At 46.4% G+C, this 21856-nt stretch overlaps 1 protein-coding gene across 5 annotated transcripts in view; it reads right to left on the minus strand.

The window, feature by feature from the left end:
- Positions 1–21856, minus strand: part of ATXN7L1 (ataxin 7 like 1) — a 253029-nt gene that overhangs the window by 113553 nt on the left and 117620 nt on the right. The window contains exon 5 of one of the 5 annotated variants that reach the window (XM_043463025.1): positions 18585–19102. The exons of the other annotated variants lie outside the window; for them this stretch is intronic. Within the exon in view, the coding sequence (XP_043318960.1) occupies positions 19020–19102 (83 nt within the window). The 3' untranslated portion in view covers positions 18585–19019. Of the gene's footprint in view, positions 1–18584; positions 19103–21856 lie in introns of those variants that run through there. 5 annotated transcript variants of the gene reach the window in all.

The following is a 21856-nucleotide window of genomic DNA, read 5'->3' on the forward strand; positions in this document are numbered from 1 at the left end:
GAATACTGGAATGGGTAGCCTATCCCTTCTCCAGGGGATCCTCCTGACCCAGGAATCAAACCAGGGTCTCCTACACTAAAGGCGGATTCTTTACCAACTGAGCTATCAGGGAAGCCCCAGTACTTATGAATATAACCTTATTTGGAAATAGGCTCTTTGCAGATGATCAAATTAAGACAAGGTCATTAGGGTGGGACCTAATCTAACACAACAGTGTCCTGCAGAAGGGAAATTTGAACAGAGACAGATACACAGAGGGAGAACACAATGGGAAGATGAAGGAAAGATCAGGGTGATGCACCCACATGCAGAGAAAGGTCAATGGCTGTTCACAAACCACCAAGAGCTGGGAAGAGCCTTGGAACAGAATCAGCCCATGGAAGGAACCAAGCCTGCTGACACCTTATCTCAGTCATCTGGCTTCCAGAACTGTGAGACCATCAATTTCTTTTGTGGTACTTTGTTACAGCTGCCCTAAGAAACTAACACAGTGAATGTCAAGATCCTTATTCAAAGAACACGTCATCATGTATGGCAGCAAAGAGATCCAAATGTCTGTCCTGGAGATCCAAGGCTTTAGAAGAGGAAGCATGCACTGTCCCACGTGTGCCCGTGTGTGGTATACAAACCTGGCCTGGAGATATAGCTTGTGTTCTAAGTCCAGGATTACCAACCTCTTCTTTGGTGTTCTCAAAATATGCCTGGATACAAGCAAAATCCAATTTTCCCACTGACTTTCTCATCAGTACAACAGATAATAACTCTCACATAGTAAATAATATCTGCCAGGCACTTTTCTAAGTGTCTCATGTAAATGAACTCATTTAATTGACACAACAATCCTACCATGTAGGTACTATGATTATGCCCATTTTATAGACAAAGAAACCGAGACACAGAGAGGTGAAATAACTTCCCCAAGGCTGTACAACTAGAAATGCTGGAGCTGGGATGCAAACCTAGGATTTTTGCTCCAGAATCCATGCCCTTAAACACCACAAAAAATGACTACCACTTGCTGAGGGTTCATTCTGTTGCTATCCTAAATACTTATATTTGTAACCTAGTTCATATTCATAACCATTCATGCAAATGTTCAGACTGTTTATTTTTTCCATATTCTTACTTCCAGGAAAGTTATCTTCATTTTGAATCAAAATAGATACCCCACATCCCATATACATACATACAATCTGGTCCCTCCAACGAAACAGGTCACTGGCTGGTAAACCCACAGCTACCCCTAGTGGATGCCTTCCAGTGTCCACTGTTCGCCCCTCCCCATCTTGGCACACCCACACCCAGTCCAGCATCCAGCCCTGATCCTCCAGCTAAAACGATGAAGTGCCAGTCTCCCAAGGCCAAGCTCACTGCTTTGCAAACCAGGATTTGTTGGGGTTTTTTACTTTCCTAGTCACAGATGAAGGGACTCAGCTTCCCCACCACTGTATGTTTATGCGTGCGTGCTCAGTTGCTTTAGTCGTGTCCGACTCTTTGTACCCAGACAGGACTACTGGAGTGGGTTGCCATGCCCTCCTTCAGGGGATCTTCCTGACCTAGGGTCTGAACCTGCATCTCCCACATTGCAGGTGGATTATCTACCCCTGAGCCACCAGGGAAGCCCATGTGATTTATATTCTGGCACAGAACAGTAACTCTTGCTTTGACTGAGGGAGTCGGAGAGGGGAAAGGAGGAGCAGGAGCACAATGTAAGGAGGAGCAGGAACACAGTGTGTGGAGAAGAAAATGGACAGCAAGCGCAGGATGGAGAAGAGGAAAAACCAATGACGACTGCATATCTGTGCCAGGATCTGGGGCCAGGAACTCAGCACACTGATTCTGGAAGTGGTTAGGCAGTCTGCTGCAGAGCTGGACTTGAACCCAGCACGTCAGCTGCTCCACGGAGGGTGGGCGGGGCAGCCTTACTCAGCAGGTCAGACTGCAAGGAAGTCTTCTCTTCAGGAATCCTCGGCTGGGTAAGGAGGCAGTGATCAAGGTGATCTCTACAAGGACCCACGTGCCCCTCAGGGCAGCACTGAGAAGGCAGCGATGGTGGCTGAGGTTTCTTTACTTCGGAGGCTGACCGCTGCGCCGTGTCACACGGCCGTGGTGCAGGAGCCAGGCGGTGTACGTACACACGCACTTGGGCCTTCCAACTCCCAGCCTCCTGGCTCATCACCATAAAAGCTCACAATGCCAGAGGCAACAAAGCTTCCTTTCAGAATCAGCCAGTGAGACACCCCGGTGATTATTGGTTCCCTCTAACCCTGATAACTTCTGAGGAAATCGATCTTTCCGCCTCAGTAACAACAAAATTGGTCTCTGCATCTGTGCAAATTATGCCGATGACAGCAATCCTGAACGCTAATCAAGTATCAGTCATTGACATGAGTGGAAAATGGAGCTAGAGTCTTTATTGAATCCTTGTTTTGAGCAAAGCCAAGCAAAGGTTGTTGGAGAAAACACTCTTTTGAAATAGCACAGCTGAGTAGAAAGGGCATGAGTGTGGAGGCCCTGGGCCTCAGGTCTCCCATTTGTAAAACATGAGAACCATCACTGGCCCTTGGTCACTGCTCATGCAGTCCTTATATAGAAGCAACGATTTATCAGACACTCATAATAACAGGGGAGAATAAGCCTACTGGGGAGAGGGTTCCCTCTCTTGCCAAAATGTTAGCTCAGAATGTATTTCACACACACCGTGTCCACACCAGGTGAATATTCTCTTTCATATCCCATTCAGGCTTCTGAGAGATCAGGTACCTACTCAAAGGGCTGTTCTGATTTCTGTTCATCCTTGGCCCAACTCAGATCTCACTCCCTTTAAGGACTCAGATTTCACCCCTTTAAAGAGCCTGCCACTCCCAAATGTAAAACCTGAATCTAACCATGAGGAAGCATAAGGCAAACCAAATCAAAAGACATTTTACAAAACACATGATTTTGAGTCTTCACAAGGGTCAAGGCTGTGGATGGCAGACTGAAGTATGGTTCCTGAGTTAGGCATGCTAACTAAAGGCACAGGTCATCCTGGATTTCCAACTGTTTTTTTTTTTGCTATACAGTGTAACTGGCAAAATTTGAATCACGTCCATATCAAGGGTATTAGTTTCCTGATTTTGATAACTTACTACCGTTACCTAAGAGAATATCTTTGTTTCTAGGAAATACACATTGAAATATTTAGGGGAAGAGGGACATGATATTTGCAATTTACTCTCAAACTGTTCAAACATGTATAATAAATTAAAAATGTAAACATGGATACACACACACACGTATGAGGAGGAATGTTTGAACTATTGTTGCAACTTTCCTCTTAAGTTTGAAATCGCCTTCCTTGCCCCAAACAGCAGCATTCCACAAACTGTTCAAACATGTATAATAAATTAAAAATGTAAAAATGGATACACACACACACGTATGAGGAGGAGTGTTTGAACTATTGTTGCAACTTTTCTCTTAAGTTTGAAATCGCCTTCCTTGCCCCAAACAGCAGCATTCCACAATTGATTGCATGGTTTCCGTTTCACTGTACAAATGTCCTTATAATGTGTATTTTTTTTTTTTTTAATGTGAGTGGTGTTTGGGAATTCTTTTTACTCTTCATACTGGTAGACTTACAGGAAAACCATGTTTCAGCTGGATGGATCCCGAGATCACCTGGTTCAGTCCCTCCAGGTGATGAGCCCAGGACCCAGGAGGGCCTTAGGCTGGTCATCACGCAGCTGACAGTGCCTGAGCTGACCCCGGAGCCCAGGTCCTGACCCCAGCCCAGAGTTCTTTCTTCTCCTTCACACTGTGTGACCACACTGCATTCGACTGCAAAGGAGTGACAGCTGTGACAGGACACTGATCCCCTCGGCCTTTGGGGCCATGGCTGGGGCCCCTTCAGGACAGGGGTCCAGGTCCATCTCTCTGTCTATTGCAGAAGAACCATGGAATGAAAAATGTTGGGCAGCTGCTCTAATTTCATCTGTCCCCAGGGCTCTAAGGACCACCTATATGCTAATAAGCCTCAGGCTCGTCTCTCTGACCCTGACCTCTGTCTGAAGTCCACAATCCTATATCCAGCCATCTGCCAACTCCTGCCCATTGAACTGGCACATCTAATGTAACAAATGCATCCACAGCCAGGTGCTAGATTGCTTCCTCCAACTCCCTGCTTTTCCTCATCTCCATCCAATACCACCATTCACCCACTGTCTAGGCCCAAATCCAGGGGCCACCGTAGCCTCCTGAAGCTCTCTGACACCTCACAGACGATCCACCCATGTGTGTGCATGGCTATCATGTTCAACTCTTTTTGACCTCATGGGCTCTAGCCCCGGCATTTTTCAGCAAGAATACTGGAATGGGTTGCTGTTCCCTTCTCCAGGGGAATCTTCCTGATCCAGAGATTGAACCTGAGTCTCCTGTGTCTCCTGCACTGGCAAGCGGATTCTTTACCACTGAAACACCTGGGAAGCACGCTCCCAAAGACCTCCAGAACGTACTTTTCCCCAGTGTCACCACCACCAGTCTGACCCAGGCCACCATGATTTCTCGCCTGAATTTCCCCAGGCACCTTCTGATGGTATCTGACCCTACCCTCCCCCTTTCTACTGGGTGTTCCTTACCCAGCAACCACAGTAAGCCTGTCTCTTCCCATCTGAAAGCTGTCCAAGAACTTCCATCTCAGAATCAAACCCAAGTACTTACACGAGTTTAGCTGACTGAACCTCCATGTGTGTTCTGGTTCCCTTCTCAGGATGCTTCACCCCCAGCAGCTCAGGCACCCAGCCCTTTGTTGTCCAAGAGCATCACCAGCTCAGCTGCTCCAGCTTCAGGGTCTTCCCCCACTGCCCGCTTTGCCCACAGTCCTTCTGCCAAGTGTCCACAACGCTCTGACTTCACACTGGGCCTGGCCTAAGCCTCTTCAGACAGGCCTTCCCTGACTAGCTCATGTACAAGAGCACCCCCTTCCCTTCTCCACACTGACTTTTCTTCTCCTGCCATCATATGCTTATTTGTTTACTGTTTCTATCCCCTAACAAGTTCTTAGAGGCTGTGAATCTACTTGGTTTCCCTGGATTCCAGCCACTGCTTGGCACATAACAGGAGCTCAATATATATTTATTAAAGTAATGAATGAACCCATTATGTTGAAAAGGTAAGGAGCAGAATGGAGCATATAATATACAGTAATTCATTAAACAAGAAAAAGAAATAAGCACATCTATGCTTGCCCATCTTTGGGAGGATTTAACAGCTGTGGCCTCCAGGAGGGTGAATGAGTGACCTCAGTGGGGGGCCTTCCGGTGCTGTCTGAACTTTTCAGTAGGTACGTGCACTACTGATTGGATGAATTAAAAAAATATACATACATATATCTAATCATTATATTATATACCTAAGCAATACAATGTTATAACAATTATATCTAAAAAAAAAAGTCCCCCTGTAATTAAATCCACATTTCCTCCCCCGATACTTCTATCAGTATGTCAAAACATATATGTTACAAATATAAAATCACAATACACAAATTCCATACATAGAATATATAACTTAAGATATGACTTTTTCCATTGTAACACAATGCAGTATAGCTTATCAAAACCCAGGTTAAGAGACATTACATCTTGTACCTATAGTCACAGTTCTCAGAAAAATTCTTCATATGCAAAAGCCCCTTAGAGACCAAAATAAAAAGTAACTGAGAAGAGGACTAAGAAAGAAGAAACAAAGGCAAACATAAAACAAGGGCTTCTCAGGTGACACTAGTGGTAAAGAACTTGCCTGCCAATGCAGGAGACATAAGAGATGTAGGTTTGGTCCCTGGGTTCGTAAGATTCCCTGGAGGAGGTCATGGCAACCCACTCCAGTATTCTTGCCTGGACAGTCCCATGGACAGAGAGGAGCCTGGCGGGCTACAGTCCACTGGGTTGCAGAATCTGACACGACTGAATCGACTTAGCACAGCACACATGCATATATATAAAACACATCAGTACCTCCCAACCCCAAAGCCCAGCCTGGGTGGGTCCATGACTTTTCTAGGTCTGAGGGTCTTGTGACTCTCTGTTGGACCTGTTAATGTCTTGGCCACCCACAGTCGTGATCATAAAATAATTATGAGAAGACACAGTCACAACAGACTTAGCTTCCATTTGTGAGAAGCGGCAAGGGGCAGGTGTGGAATGCTGGGCTTGGACTTGGAATACCTTTGAGAGTGGCCCAGCGCTCTTCCTACCTGAGGGACTCTGGGCAAATCACCTGCATGGCCTCAGTGAGCCGCGGTGTGACAAGAGGATGTGGAGGCCTGATCTGTTACCTTGGAGGCCTCTCCAGCTTTAGCAATCTGGTTCTGTTCTCATTAGATGGTGCTGGTTGGACCACATAAACAGACAGACAGATGCAATGTTTCTGAGATCCATGGAGACATAATCCTGATGTCTCAGGAATCCTCTGGCCAGACAATGACCCAGCGACATATCCTCCAGGCTACCTGAGCCTGGCGATGACTGGGCTGGAGAACTGAGGCTCACCCTCCTGCCTTCAGAGGCTTCCTCCTCCAGTCTGGGGCTTGCAGCTTTTGCATCCTGTGCCTCTTCCAGCTTTGACTGGCCAAGTGAAGCACTCTGGGCGCTGCCACACATGAGTAAATGCAAGATAACCTGGAGCCGGGCGTGGGCAGAGCTGCCTCCATGTCCCCAGAGCTGGGCCCACCCTGGGAGACCAAGGGGAATGCAGGACAGGCCAATTAAAGTGAGCTTCCCTTTCCTGAAAAATGCTGGAATGAAAAAATGGCGGAGAAGAGTTCTCACCAAGTCTGGGGAAAGGCCCTGAGGTGGGGATGGGGATGGGAGCGGGAGAGGCAACTAGTGGACACTGGACAGGGATTCTCAAATATGCTGCAGGAGAGGAAGGAAGGAAACAACGTGGACGCCCAGGAAACAGCCTCTCACTTGGGAATGCCCCATGTTACTGTTCTCCTTATTAGATCTGTCTTGCTATTTTAGCAGAAACTAATGTGAAGGTAGGTCTGTGCATGCCCTTTGCACATGCCAGGGAGTTGGGAGAGGGGTATTTAAGAATATATTGGGTTTCAGAGGGGATTCCCTGTGGAATCAAAGAGTTCTCCAGATAGTCCTCCAAATAGAGTTTAGGGTACGGTTACTTCTCTGAATTCTGCTATGAAGGGCATAGAATTTAGAGGAAGAAAAGATAAAATGAAAATACTGCAAATGAAAATGAGAAAGAAAATGTGTCTTTCAAAAGGAGTCTGGTGATGTGTCTATGGTTTGATTTTCTTTTTTTTTTTGGTTTTTTATTTTCTCAACAGTACTTGCTTTTAAGGTCTAATTCTGCCCTTATTTTGAAAACTCAGTTCGAGACTTTGAGGCTATCTTTTCCTGGGTGGGGGCGGGTGAGAATCAAAGGTATACAAAGTTGTCACACTCAGAAAAGGGTGACAAAAAGAGGTTGTCTAAACTCCATCCCTGGATATTAGAGAAGATACAGGCTGGTGGACTCAGACTGAAGGAGTGGCAGACCCATTCATGGGGGTGTAGGTAGGGCCTGCACTTCTTTATTTCAAAAAGCCCCAGAGATAATTGTAATTCAACCCAGTTCTCTGTTGTCACCTCTGAATCCCCCTCGCCCAAGTCCAGACTCCCTGTTGAGAACCACTGTTGGACATATTGCCTAAAAAATGAATCAACCGGTGAGGTTTCTCCCTGCACTATGATTACAAAATCTTACTGTACCTATAATAGCCATGCCCCATAGGAACCTCCTAGGCCTTCAAATGGGAGACCTGGGACTTTATTTTTTAAAAAATTTTTTTCTATTTAATTGCAGGCCAGAACAGTGTACAGATTATAGACACTTCAGAAAGAAGCTGAGATGGAAAAGTCTGTCTTCACACCAAAGGAAGATAAAGTCCCAATTCCCAGCTGCAGGGCCCGCTCTGTCATCCACCAGTTTGCGTTTTGAACAATGTCTTTGTGAGCAGTTAAATATGACGGATGATATAACTTTATATTTACAATTGTACTTTCAAAAATGCCACCTTTATCAATCAGCATCCTCAAAATCCGTAAGAGGCCCCTCACTGCTCCTTAAAATAAAACACTCACTCTGAAAGTGGTTTTTCCTTTTTTCTCAGTTGGTGTCCAAAGCTTTCTATGGTCTGGCTCCAAGGTGATGTTCCTGACTGCCCTCTCTCACGCCCCCTGCCACTTACTCCTATCACTGCCAGCTGGCCCGTTGCCCCACTGTTTCATATTCCTCTTCAGGGCTGCAATAACTGCAGGGAACTGTATCATTAGGGTTGTAGATGCATCTTGACTATTCCCCAACTGCTGGATTTTTTTTTTTTTTTATGTTTCTCTTCTCTGAATACTGTTATGAAGGATATAAGGAATCAGTTAGTCCAGTGGTTCTGAATTTTGGTCAGTCACTGGAATATGGAATTATGAGGGAGGGGAAGGTAGGGCTTATTTTATTTGATCGAGGTATAACATGCATACAAGAGACACTACAAATCACAGACGTGTCACCTGTGATTCGTACTTTGGATGTACAAAACACCCTCATGTAACCAGCACTCAGATCAAGAAACAGAAGCTACCAGCACCCCAGAAAAGCTTGGGTAAAGGAAGCTTTTTAAATCTGACACATTTAAAACAACTATGCTGCTGCTGACAAGTGCTCAGTCTGACTCTTTGTGATCCCATGGACTACAGCTCACCAGGTTCCTCTGTCCATGGGATTTTCCAGGCAAGAATACTGGAGTGGGTTGCCATTTCCTCCTTTAGGGGATATTCCTGACCCAAGGATCGAACCCGCATCTCTTGTGTCTCCTGCATTAGCAGGTGGATTCTTTACCACTAGCACCACCTGGGAAGCCCCCAAGAGCAACTATATTCTAAAACAACAACAAATTCTCATGTTCAGCCCCAATCCTTCAAGATTCTGATTCCTAAATGTGAAGTGAAGCCCAAGAATTTGCACGTTTAAGATCTCTCCAGGGGTTTCCCACATACCACCAGGCCTGGATACTACCAATCTACTGAAGGTTTCCAAATCACCCCTGAGATGTCACCCAGGGGTTGGCGGTGGAGACAGGGAGCTGTCAAACCTGCCTTCCTCTTCAGTCAGAGCCACGGGCATCTCCTTCTTAAACAGGATCTCTCTCTGTGGATACAGACAATCCCTTAATCCTCAATTCTGAAAGCCACCTGTATTAGTCAGCATTTGATCCAAGAAGCAACCTACAAGAATGGATCTGAACATACAGGTATATGTACCTGTATATCTATGGGTCTATTCCAAGTATTTGACCTTTTGCAACAGCAACTGCTATTTAAAAGGCCTCTATAAGGCTGTTGCTTTTGCATCTGATGATGGAGTGTGAAGTCCACAGGGCAGGAGATAGGAGGAAAAGAGGACAGAAAGTGGCAGAGACCAAGAACAATTCGGAGCTCATAAGCTTTAAATGGAACCCCATGAGGATGAACTGAAACTTCTGTCCATTCTTTATACCTTTGACTTCCATGTTATGCATGTTCCCACAGAAGCCTGAGCCCTTCAAGAAACTAAACACACAGACTTGGCCCAGGAGTCGGAGAGGCTGAATGAGGATCCGGGGAAGGTGGACCAACTGCAGGTCTGGCCTCTGCCCACCAGCGAGGTGAGCAGCCGACTGGCAACAGTGCAAGTGGTACAAAATGGCTGCTGCTGCGCCTTCTTACTCCAGATCTCCATTATCTCTCCATGGCCCAGCCAATGAGCAACCCACAGGATAGGGAATTCTGGGAAACGTAGTTTAATCTAGCCAGGTCTGTATAGTCAAAGCTATGGTTTTTCCTAAAGTTGTGTATAGATATGAGAGTTGGACCATAAAAAAGGCTGAGGGCCTAAGAATTGATGCTTTTGAACTGTGGTGTTGGAAAAGACTCTTGAGAGTCCCTTGGACTGCAAGGAGATCCAACCAGTCCATCCTAAAGGAGATCAGTCCTGGGTGTTCATTGGAAGGACTGACGCTGAAGCTGAAGCTGTAATACTTTGGCCACCTGATGTGAAGAGCTGACTCACTAGAAAAGATCCTGATGCTGGGAAAGATTGAAGGCAGGAGGAGAAGGGGACGAGATGGTTGGATGGCACCACTGACTCAGAGGACATGGTTTGAGCAAGCTCTGGGAGATGGAAAGGACAGGGAAGCCTGGTGTGCTGCAGTCCATGGGGTTGCAAAGAGTCGGACACGACTGAGTGACTGAACAACAACCAGCCAGGTCAACACCTGAAAAGCCACTACCACCCATCTGATCACTGGTTCTCAAGCTTGGTTGCACACTGAAACCAAAGTGGAGTTTTAAAAAACTGATGCCAGTTTTAAGCTGCCAACAGGATATGTGAAAGCTGCCCAGGTTGCCCTAATATGCAGTCAAAGCCGACAGACTGGTGTGAATCTCAGTGCTATCCCCAACCCAGGATAACAGATCAATTTTACTCTTGTTTTGCCCTAAGAGGAGCATTAAAAGACCTGGTTATTTTTCTGAAGGTCGTAAAATGTTTTTCTCCTTATCCTACCTTCTGGCATCTGTCTGCCTTCCCTTTTTGAACCTAGCCACAACCGTCCTCAGCACTTTGGCTGCGTGCATCTTGGACAAAGCCCTTCTTAGTTATCTTTCCAGTCTAAGTGGATCAGGAGCATAGTGGGCAGATCCTGAGATCATCCCAAAGTAATCACAGTGAACTGGAGTCTCAGAGGTTTTCACTGCTAAGCTTCTAAATAAAGTATCTCTTCCTCCTAGGCATAGATTAAATGATTATAACACTGCAAAGTGGTCAGTGAACACTTAACCACTGTAACATGAGCCAGTGTTGGCAAGAGCCAGTGCCATGAGCCCATGAGTCATCGAGCTGCCGCTGCAAGACCAGGGACTGAACCTGGGCCACGGCAATGAAAGCCTGGAGTCCTAACACTAGGCCAGCAGGGAATTCCTGCTGGGTCCTTCTTAAGGATGGCTGACAAAGGAGCCCAAGAGGGGTCACTGCAGGAAAGGAAGTAGGAAAAGAGGTGGGGGCTAAGAAGAGCGTGGGTTCAAATTCCTCCCATATCACTAATGGAGGAGCCTTGGGCAAGTCACTGGCTTAGAAGTCAATGCTTCTAAGCCTCAGTACCAGCCCTGCCTCCCTCATGCAGTCACAGACAGTATCAGAAGAGATGTAAGAGAAGTTAGAGGGAAGAAAGCCCCAGGGCACAGACATTTGTTTGTGCAAGGCAGTAGTGTTAACTCTGCTACAATACTTGCGTCATGGAACAGTTCTCTAGATTATGGATTATTTAGATCCTTGTTTTCCTTCTTCTATCTACAATGTGGTTATTTCTAACGAGATCCACTGAAGTGTGAGAATGACACCAATGGTTAAATAAGGTCTTTGGGATTTCCTTTGGGTTTCTATTATTTATGCTCTCCCCCTCCTTCCCAGAGCAGACAGTGAAGACTGCTGGGCCAGCCCAGCCTATACTCAGTAAGTTTACACAGAGAGAACCTTTCTAAGACATAACAGTGAAATAACCTTTCACAGAATCTGTGTGAAGTGAAACTGGAGAAGGATCAAGCAGTGCTACGTATTTTGACTGAACCATGTTTATTATTTAAGGTAGATATTTCTGTGCTGGAATTAGGCTTTAAGCTCCCTGAGGGCAAGGGCTGACTCCAGATCCCCCGTCATGTGGATCTGCACCAGTGCTAAGGGCAGTGCAGCAGAAAGGACACTGGGCGTGGGGAGCCAAAGCTCCAGGTTCTAGGCATAGCCCTGCCCCTCAAGCGTCATTTTAATCCTCTCAGCCTCAGTTTCCTCCTCTATAAAGTGGGAGTTACCTACTTCATGGGATTTTAGACAACATGAATTTAGACAATGTGTGGGAAAATACTTCTGTGACCTCAAAGTGCTGAGCCAGTGGGAGAAATGTGCTAAGAGCTGTCACTTCTCAGAAACGAGATACTGGCCGATTTTCTTGTTGAAGACAGGGAGACACAGAGCGGAGGGGGTCAACCCTAGGCCACAGATGAGGAGATGCTCAGGGGTGGAGGTGACCAGGAAAGTGATGTCCCCAGAAGCCTGCAGTGATCAGAGTGACTTTCTCATTGCCCACCTTTGCCCCCTCTGCTGCTGCAAGCTGTTTGGTTGGCCTGGTCCCTTGTTTGTTCATTTGTTCATCAAGTGTGTTTTGCTTTTTAATTTTTAAAATATATATTTATTTATTTTCAGCTGTGTTGGGTATTAGTTGCTTCGTGGACTTTCTCTAGTTTCGGTGAGCAGGGGCTACTCTTTACTTGCAGAGCACTGGCTTCTCATCGCAGTGGCTTTCCTTGTTGCGGAGCACAGGCTCTAGGCGCGCGGGGCTTCAGCAGTTGTGGCTCCCGGGCTGTAGAGAACAGGCTCAGCAGTTGCAGCACACGGACTGGGCTCCACCGCACACCTCACGGCATGTGGAATCTTCTGGAATCAAATATCGAACCCACGTCTCCTGCACTGGCAGGTGGATACTTTACCACTGAGCCACCTGGGAAGCCCAGCTCATCAGGTTTTTACTGAGCATCTACTCTGTGCCAAGCCCTGTGCTGGAGGCTGAGAATTGAATGGGGAGCAAACCCGGATGAGGCCCCTGCCCTCAAGGAGCTGACCCACCCTCCTGATTCCCAACAGGCTGGACTCAGGCTTCCGCGCTGACGGCGCTGGACAACTAGCTTCACGAAGCTGCCCCAGAGACAGGTGTAAATGTGTTTTAGTGAGATTCTAGATTGAAGCTAAAGAATATCAACACGTTGAGGCCAGATCTGCTGAGAAGAGAAAAAAAGAAAAGGTAAACTCCCAACTCTCTTTCAGGTCTTCCCTTACAAGGCGCCCACCTCAGGATTCCAGAGTCCTGTTCTTTATGACTTCACCCTCTATTGAAACGAACTCTCATCTAACTTGTTCAAACTAAGATGGCAAATGCCTTGGTGAAAGCCTTGAGGTTCAGGAATGACATCCCAGCTGGAGGAACAGGTCTGTCAGAGGTCACCCTAAAATCACAGTAGGGTGACCACTTCAGACTGGCATCTGCAGGGACCACAGAAGGGGAGAACGTGGGGGACTAACAGCCGGGGTGAGTAAAGTAAGCAAACCCCATGTTCTTTATTGGCTACTATGGTGAGGCTTGTGGGATCTTAGGTCCCCGACCAAGGATTAAACCCAGACCCTGAGCAGTGAAAGTCTAGAGTCCTTACCACTCTGGACCACCAGGGAATTCCCTGCTGTGGTCTTTAAAGATGACCCCAGATCAGGGAGGAGTGAGGGCAGGAGCAACGTGGCTGTCACCAGGGTTCTAGGTTTTGTTTTAGGTGAGGAAGGTTTGTGGGTATGTAACCCATGACAGCTTAAGACGGTAAAGCATCCACCTGCAATGCAGGAGACCTGGGTTTGATTCCTGGGTTGGGAAGATCCCCGGGAGGAGGGGATGGCAACCAACTCCAGTATACTTGCCTGGAGAATCCCCATGGACAGAGGAGCCTGGTGGGCTACAGTCCATGAGGTCGCAAAGAGTAGGACACGACTGAGCGACTAAGCATAGCACAACCCACGATGAAAAGCAAAGAGCTAGGTCATTAACTGCAGAAACAAAAGGAGGGGAAAAAGAAAGACCAGGAGGTCTTCAGGAGCCAGAACCCATAAAATCTCTACCGATAGATCTTCTTTTCCTTTTCGATTTTGACAGAACTGCCAGACAACTCCACTGGTGCCTTTCCAGCTGGAATTGCGGTATTCCTCTTTGTGAGAAAGTAAGACATATTTTATTATAAGCCAAAGTCAAATTCCTTAAAGACTATGGGTAATGTGAACCCCAAGCAGACTCATTAAATGAAAACTCTGTTCTGTAAAATAACGTGCAAACACTCAGTCCTGCACAAAACAAATGGGCAAACACCCTCTGGACACCAGGCAGAGGAAAAGAACCTCGCCAGGCCCCAGTGTCCCTCCACACATCTATCCCATCCCTATCCTAATCACAGCTCCTGCCTCCTTCCAAAGCAGCCACACTCTTGACTTAGGTGTTTGTTTCCATGTGTTTATTTATGGTTTTATCACCCTGCTGTGTATCCTTAGACACTGTCACTTAGTTTTACCCATTTTTTAGACATCTTTTATGCTACTTTTAAGTGACCACTTCCTTCCATCTATTTCCCTTATCATTTATCTGTTTAAAACTCAGGCCATCTAATCTGCAGTTTCTTGCTGTCTGGGTTTTGCCCTTGGTGCATGCCAACACATCCAAGTGCATGATTTCTTAATGCAAATAACGTCCCATTAAAAAAAACAACTGGTACACAAGCCATGTTTTTAAGGAGGGCACAAACCACCATAATCGCTTTCTCAGGAGTGTGTGGGGAAAGGGAGCTCTCAAATAGAGGTAATGAGGCAGGGAGAAAAAAACATGATCTGGGGGGAGCTCTCTGTGGAACTAGTGATTTATGAAGTTTTTTTTGCAACTGGAAGTGACCAGGGAATGTTTCTCTTTAATATTTTCCACTATAGTTTGCTTTAGTAGGAAACACATTTGCAATGGGGTCTGGCATCACGTTATGCTCCAGGGTCCAGGGTTGTATCCCATTAGGTTTTATCAGAGACGACTGCATAATAGGAATCTGGATGTAGTAAAAACCTAAGGAATCTAAACCACTAACCAGACTCACCAAATGTAATAAATATAAATGATAGATGAAAGGAAGATAGATCTGGCCATTTACTTACGGTTTGGAGCAATAAAAGCAAGCTTTAAATTTTTTTCTTTTCTCTCATCTTAGCAGGCAGTCCCACGAACATACTTATTAGCATTTTCAAAAGGCTTTATCAAATATTGACTTAATAAAGAAGTGTATCCACTTAACGGTGACCTCCAGACACCCCCAATAATTCCAGGACCCTAAATTATATGCTCCAGGGCTATGGCACCCACACAATGGAGAAAAGAAATGAATGGGGTCATACATGGAGATGGGAGGATTTTTAACGCTTAAAATTAAATATGTATGGGGACTGTTTTGATTTGCACAGGAAAAAAAAAGCTCCCAAACTGATGGATATAATAAAAAATTTAACAGTCAAGGCACTCTTAAACTACACACACTACTATAGATAAAATAGATAACCAAAAAGGACCCGCGGTACAGCACAGGGAATTAAACTCAAGGTCTTATAATAACCTATAACAGAAGAGAATGCAAAAATAAAAAGAATATATTTATATTTATGTGTGTATAACTGAATCACTTTACTGTATGCCTGAAACTAACACAACATTGTAAATTGACTATACTTCAACAATTTTTTTTTTAAAGACGAGATAACAATAACAACAAAAAAAGTCAAGGTACTCTTCAAACCCAATTGGCCTTTGAAACTTCGCTACAGTGTTGGTTGTAAAGCCACAAAAGGGGCCTGAACGACATCAGGTGGTGGGGCGGTGGGGGGCGGAGGTTGACAAAAGAAATTAGGCAGCAGACTTAACTGATCCCATTCTGGTTCTATATTCCCCATGCTTCCTTTGGTTCTTTTAGGAACTGTATTTGTGAAAGAAATCAGGAATGTGTATCCTCCCTGCCAACAGTGCAGAGAAGGAGCCAGAGGGTGGCTGGTGGGGCGGGGGGGGGGGGGGGGGGGGGGGGGGGGGGGGGGGGGGGGGGGGGGGGGGGGGGGGGGGGGGGGGGGCGCCGGTGGGAGGAGATAATCAGGAGCAGGACTTAGTGTAGATTTGACAGCCAGGTTGATTTCTTTCCCGGGCTCAGGAGTTTTAAAAATCTGCTTGCAAGATTGATTTCTACTCTTAGCATATAGAGGGTAAAGTGATTTCCAACCTTGGTCTTTACAACGCTCCAGGGTATTTCCAATGATTACAATGTGTGTCTTTAAAATTCCCCAAACCAAATTAATCTGAATTCATTGAAAAGGCAAATATGATTCAAAAACTTTTTTTGCTTAGTTATTGTCTAGTTTACCTTTCTAGAATGTTTGAAACTCCTTGGATAGCCTTCCTGCTTGGGCTCTGTGACAGTGTTACTCAGATGTTTCCGGTCTGACTGCTTGCCTTCCTGGCTGCCTTCTGCTTCTCTTCCAGGCCTCATCTCTGTATCACTAGGAACTCCACAGAGTTCTTTCCTGAACCCTTTTCTTGGCCCTGCCCCATTCCCACCCCAGCCCCCACCCCAAAATCCCTTCATGCACTCCTCAGGATTTCCAATTCCAGCCTCTAACAGCTATTCGCTGGAGGAAATACCCACCATGGGAAATTCCTCAAGGGCAGCTAGGCCCTGGGGCTCAACAGTGATGCTCAAAGATAGAGGAGATCTTGGAAAAGGGGTTAAATCTATCATGACTTCTGGGTTTCTATTAACTCACTTCTAAGGCTGGGCTGGGCTCAACCTAAGCATGTTACATGCATTATGGCATTTAATCTTCACACCACCTCTCTGAGGAAGCATGATTAAAGCCATCTTCTACACTTGATATCTAAGCTAGGAGACAGTGGGCCCTAGATGAAACAGCTGGGCTGTGAGCCATCACACTCTTCTGTCTGAAGCACTGGCAATCTTATCCTTTATTTCTGGACAAACAGACTGGCTGGGGAAGGTGAGCCCAAGGCCTACCACAATGCAGAAGCAGCCAATCAAAAGGACAGGAACTCAGCTAGCGTGTGTGTGTGTGTGTGTGTGTGTGTGTGTGTGTGTGTGTGTGTGTGTGTGTGTGTGTGTGTGTGTGTTAGAGTGACTTACTCTGCATGGATGGTTGTGGTAGGAAGTGAAGTGTGATCACAGGGACAGAAAAATGCACACAGGAATGAGCAATTGCCGTCAGAGCTCACACCACTGGTCCCTGTGTGTGTGTGTGTGTGTGTGTGTGTGTGTGTGTTAGAGTGACTTACTCTGCATGGATGGTTGTGGTAGGAAGTGAAGCGTGATCACAGGGACAGAAAAATGCACACAGGAATGAGCAATTGCCGTCAGAGCTCACACCACTGGTCCCTGCCTACACATACAGCCCTATTCTGACTGGAAGGCAGGGAGTGAAAAGTGAAACAACCCTTGAAACGGAAACCAGGTTATCCATGGCAATTTATTAAATACTAATGTTTTCTAGGCCTTATTAAAGTAAGTGTTTAGTGTATTTTCTTATCCTCTGACATTCACTTCTTCACTTGTCAGCACCTGCTGGCAGCAGCTGGGGTAATCTGGCCAGCTCTGCTGCATATACGAATCAATTTGATTTCCCCCCAAAAGATTAAAAATCAGTAGAGTGATTTATAAATAAGGCATGTCACTGAAAGCACCAACAATAAGAAAGAGGTGAGGAAGACACACCCTCAGGTCATCACTGACTTCCTTCTACTCAAAGTAAATGATTTCCCGCCCCCCCCCCCCCCCCCCCCGCACCGCCCCTTCTTCTTGCCTGATCTACGGTATGTGATATTCTGGGCTATCAAAAGACTCCTCCTACTTTTTGAAAAATTCTCTCTCCTCTTCTGGCTTCCAGCATGCTGTCCTTATGCCAGGTTCTCTTCTTGGCTCCTGTGCTGGTTCTATAACTGATAATCTGTTCACCCATCCATCCATCCATCCATCTTACAGATGTTTAATGACCCAAGATACCAGGCATGAGCAAAATGATAGGGCATCTTTATGCCTGGTTTTACAGTTGAAAATGTTTTTATATTATTTTATTAATTTCTTGCTACAACCATGTGAGGTGCCTGTTAGTACCTCCACTTTAGAGGAAGAAACAGGCTCTCCAAGGATCTGGGATTTATTCATACCAGCATAGCCAGCAGGTGGCAGAGTCTGGACATGAATTCAGGTTTTTCTTGCCAGTAATTCACAATGGTACTCTCTTACATACTGACTGGTCAAGTAGAATTTCTAAACTAGTCTCATTATTCCTAATGACATGTCATGATACCTATTCAATGCCTAGTTATTAAAACTGTGATAGGCTCTGGGGAATGCAAAGTCTGGGTTCCTACTCTCACAAAGCTTGTGGCCCAGCTGTTATTATTTAGTTGCTAAGTCGTGTCCGACTCTTTTACAACTCCATGGACTGCAGCCTGCCAAGCTACCCTGTCCATGGGATTTCCCAGGCAAGAATACTGGAGTGGATTGCCATTTCCTTCTCCATGGGATCTTCTCGATCCAGGGATCGTACCTGCGTCTCCTGCATTGGCAGGTGGATTGGGAAGCCCATTATGGCTTAGCAGGGGAGACATGAATTGTAAGTTCACACCACAAACATTTGTTTTTAAGGTATGAGGGAGAGTGGACCAAGTTACAACAATCAGGAAGTCTTCTAAGAGGAGGTAATCATTAAAATGCATTCTGAAGGATGAGTCAGTTTCAGGAAGAGGGGATGAAAGAAAATCATACACAGAGAAGGAAAAGCATGGGCAAGGGCCCCCTGGCAGGAATACCCAGCGTGCTGAGATTTTGAAGGCCAGTTGGACTGGCACAGAGAGACTGAAAGGGAGCCCGGCACGGGATGTAGTTCAGACCACACAAGACTTTGTAGCCATGATAATGATTTTTACTTTTAGCTTCAGTGCAATGGGGAGACAGAAGGTAGGAAAATGATATGATTAACTTTTCTGGTTCTCATTTCTGTGTGCAGAATGAATTGCAGAGGAACAAGAGTGGAAGCAGGGAAAAACAGCTGGCGGGCTTTTGCAGTTGTCCAGGCGAGAGGTGATGATAGCTTGGACCAGGGTGGTGGTGGTGGTGGACATGGAGAGAGGAATCCCATGGGTGCCCCCTGTTCTGCTCCAGCCCATTTTCTCCCTAAACCCTGTCACCAGAATGTGCTCACGAATTTGCAGTACATGGAAGCTTGTCCACACTTTGGGGCTCGGCAGGAATCTCCTCTTCCAGGAAGCCTTCTCCAGACAATGCCAGTTCTCTGAGATCTTTCAGAAGTTGAGTCTATCTTCTGTATCATTCATTTCACACCTGCTTCTTCTCTATGGCTTGGATGTCCTCTGGTCCATTCCTGAAGATGCCTTCATTTCTCTTGTCTTGCTTTCTCCCTTTAGAAAGTAAATGCTTTGTTGGCATTTGCTGAATGGTATCAACAGGGCTCCTTTGGAAATTACATTTGTAAATGATTATTCATGCCAATTGCCTTTTTTCCCCCTAAATTAAACACTGGTTACTTTAAATCTGTCTTTGTGATCTCGTTCTATCAAAATGTATGTCCCCATTTTTCTATTCTTTCCTTTCAACTCTTTTCCATATATCTCCTAGTAGAAAGCAGCTTCAGGGGAATGAAGTAGGGGCGGGGGGCAGGAGTGTAATTAAACAGGGGCTATCTGACCAGAATTCCTATACCTTTTAATGGGGTATTTGATTAATTCTTTCCACAGGCACCATTATTCATGCCTTGATGGAATCTCATTTTATAGCCCTTAATACATGGACCCAATTTATCCACATCACATTGTATTCTAATACTTGTCATCCAAGTTATTAGCTATCTCCTTCTCAGTGTAAAATCATCAGCAAGTTTGATTAGCTTATTCCCTGGGGATGATGGGGAAGATAAGAAGAGACATAGTACAATATGACCACCAACGGTTCGGCATCCTCAAGAGCAGACAGCTAAGTGGAATCCACTTACGGAGCTGGGGTGGCCACATGAGCATCTGTCCTCACCCCCGTGGGAGGTTATCTGTGTGGTACCCAGGAGCCATAGCCACAAAGGGCTGTCTGCTGTCATGCCTGGTGGTTACTGAGCCATTATCCTGAGTGGGATCACTTCAATAAAAAGGAACAAGGTTTCCCCCCTCCTGCTACATAACACCCTCTGCCCCCCAAATATCATTCCTGAGAGGTACAGCTCAGAAGCTGCTCTTTATTCCAGAACACCACTGCAGCCTGAGACCCCTGTTCTTCCCCTTCCGGGGACCTGGCTGGAGACAATCTAGAAGGAGACACAGCGTGCCACGTATCGTTCTCTCATCAGTACAGAGTTGGTTCTAAGCAGCCAGCCCCTCCTGCCTCTTCTCTGGAACCAAGCCTGAGCCTAGGGACTCAGAGGTGGCTTCATTCCTTTCTAAGCGAGAAAGAAAGGGCCCGCATGGCGCCTACAGGACAGTGGGGTCAAAGCCCACAGAGAGTTTCGAACGCCTCTTCCCCTCCCCCACCACCTGTCCTCAACTCAGTCAGACAAAACCCCCAGAGCCAGCTCTGGGGTCCTTTGAAAAGCTCCCACCTCCTTTCAGCAAAGGCCCTTTAGCAATCGCCCTGGTGTTCTCCTGAGCCCAGCAAGAGGAGGATGAATGGGTCTTTCTCTTTGTGGTGGCGCTCCTTCAGGAGGTGGAGGCTCACTACCCTCCCTTCACACGTGGGCTGGGCGTCGTGACTCGCTCCTAAAGGATGGAATCAAACAGGAGTGACTGACAGTGAGTCACTTCTGTGATGAGCTCATCAATGGCATTTTGACTCCCCTTCCTTGTCCTCAGGAAGGTTGTTGCTGGTTCTGAGGACAGTGAGCCTCTGCACTGTCAGCAGCCCCAGGGGGAGGCCTAAGGTACTGTGAGCGAGGGACCAAGGCCTCCGGCCAACAGCCGGGTGACTGAGCCACCTGGGAAGTGGGTCTGCTCACACCACCAAGCCTTCAGATGACAGCAGTTCTGAACGACAGCTTGGTGGCAACCTCAAGAGAGACTCTGAGCCAGAACCACCCAATTAAGCCACTTCCACATCTTGACCATAAATACTGGTAGTTTTAAGATGCTAAATGTTGGGGTCATTTGTTACGTAGCAATAGGCCACTAAACGCTCTCACTACCTCAAGCTCAAGGGAGGCCTTGGTCCTCTCTCTTCCTTCAATTGCCCTCTCAGGTTCCATCTTGATGTTTTTTGAATTCAGGGGGTCTGGTATCCCTCTGGTACCTCTACTGGCCCATCCCTGGCCTTTACTGTGTGTCCTCACGGTCTCAAAAGCTCTTTCCCCACAAAAGGGGGATGCAAGGGAGGAGCCCCCTCAAGCCTGGGTTTGGAATTCTAGCTCCTGGCCTGCCATCCAAAGTGACATCTGGAACTAGAAGAATGACTCTCTGCAGAGAGCAGACTTCCTCAGGCCATGAAACTCCTTGTTTCTGAACCCAGTGGGGCTTAATGACTTCACTCAGGCTGACAGGCAGCAGGAAAAGACTGCAAAATAACGTGTTCCCTTATGTATCATATGCACCTCTCCTGTACCCTTTCTGCTCAGCTGCAGCTTCCGCAAAAGGTCACATCTCATCTCAACTCCACAGTTAAGCGCATCTGACACCGAGTGTGGATTCCAGAACGGGATGGAGACGCAATGTGGCTTAAATGTTGCAAGGTGCGCCTCTCTACCCCCACCCTGGCTGGCTGTGTTCTGTTACAGCCATGAAGGAGGAAGCAATTCAATTCTTGCTTCTCTCATAATTGTACAAGGGACAGAAAGTAGTTTTTGATTTAAAAAAAATTCAGGCAGCTCTTCTATCTGATCAAATCCTATCAATTTTATATCTCAGTTCTACAGGGCAAGGTCAAACAGTTATAAATATCAATCTTTTGGAAGACTTGGAAAAGTGGTGCATGCATGCTAAGTCACTTCAGTTGTGTCCGACTCTTTGTGACCCCATGGACTGTAGCCTGCCAGGCTCCTCTGTCCATGGGATTCTCCAGGCAAGAATACTGAATTGGGTTGCTGTGCCCTCCTCCATGGGATCTTCCCAACCCAGGGATCAAACCCATGTCTCTTATGTCTCTTCATTGGCAGGTGGGTTCTTTACTACTAGCACCACCAG

The sequence above is a fragment of the Cervus canadensis genome, chromosome 3 (assembly GCF_019320065.1).
Source record: "Cervus canadensis isolate Bull #8, Minnesota chromosome 3, ASM1932006v1, whole genome shotgun sequence".
NCBI classification, from domain to species: Eukaryota; Metazoa; Chordata; class Mammalia; order Artiodactyla; family Cervidae; genus Cervus; species Cervus canadensis.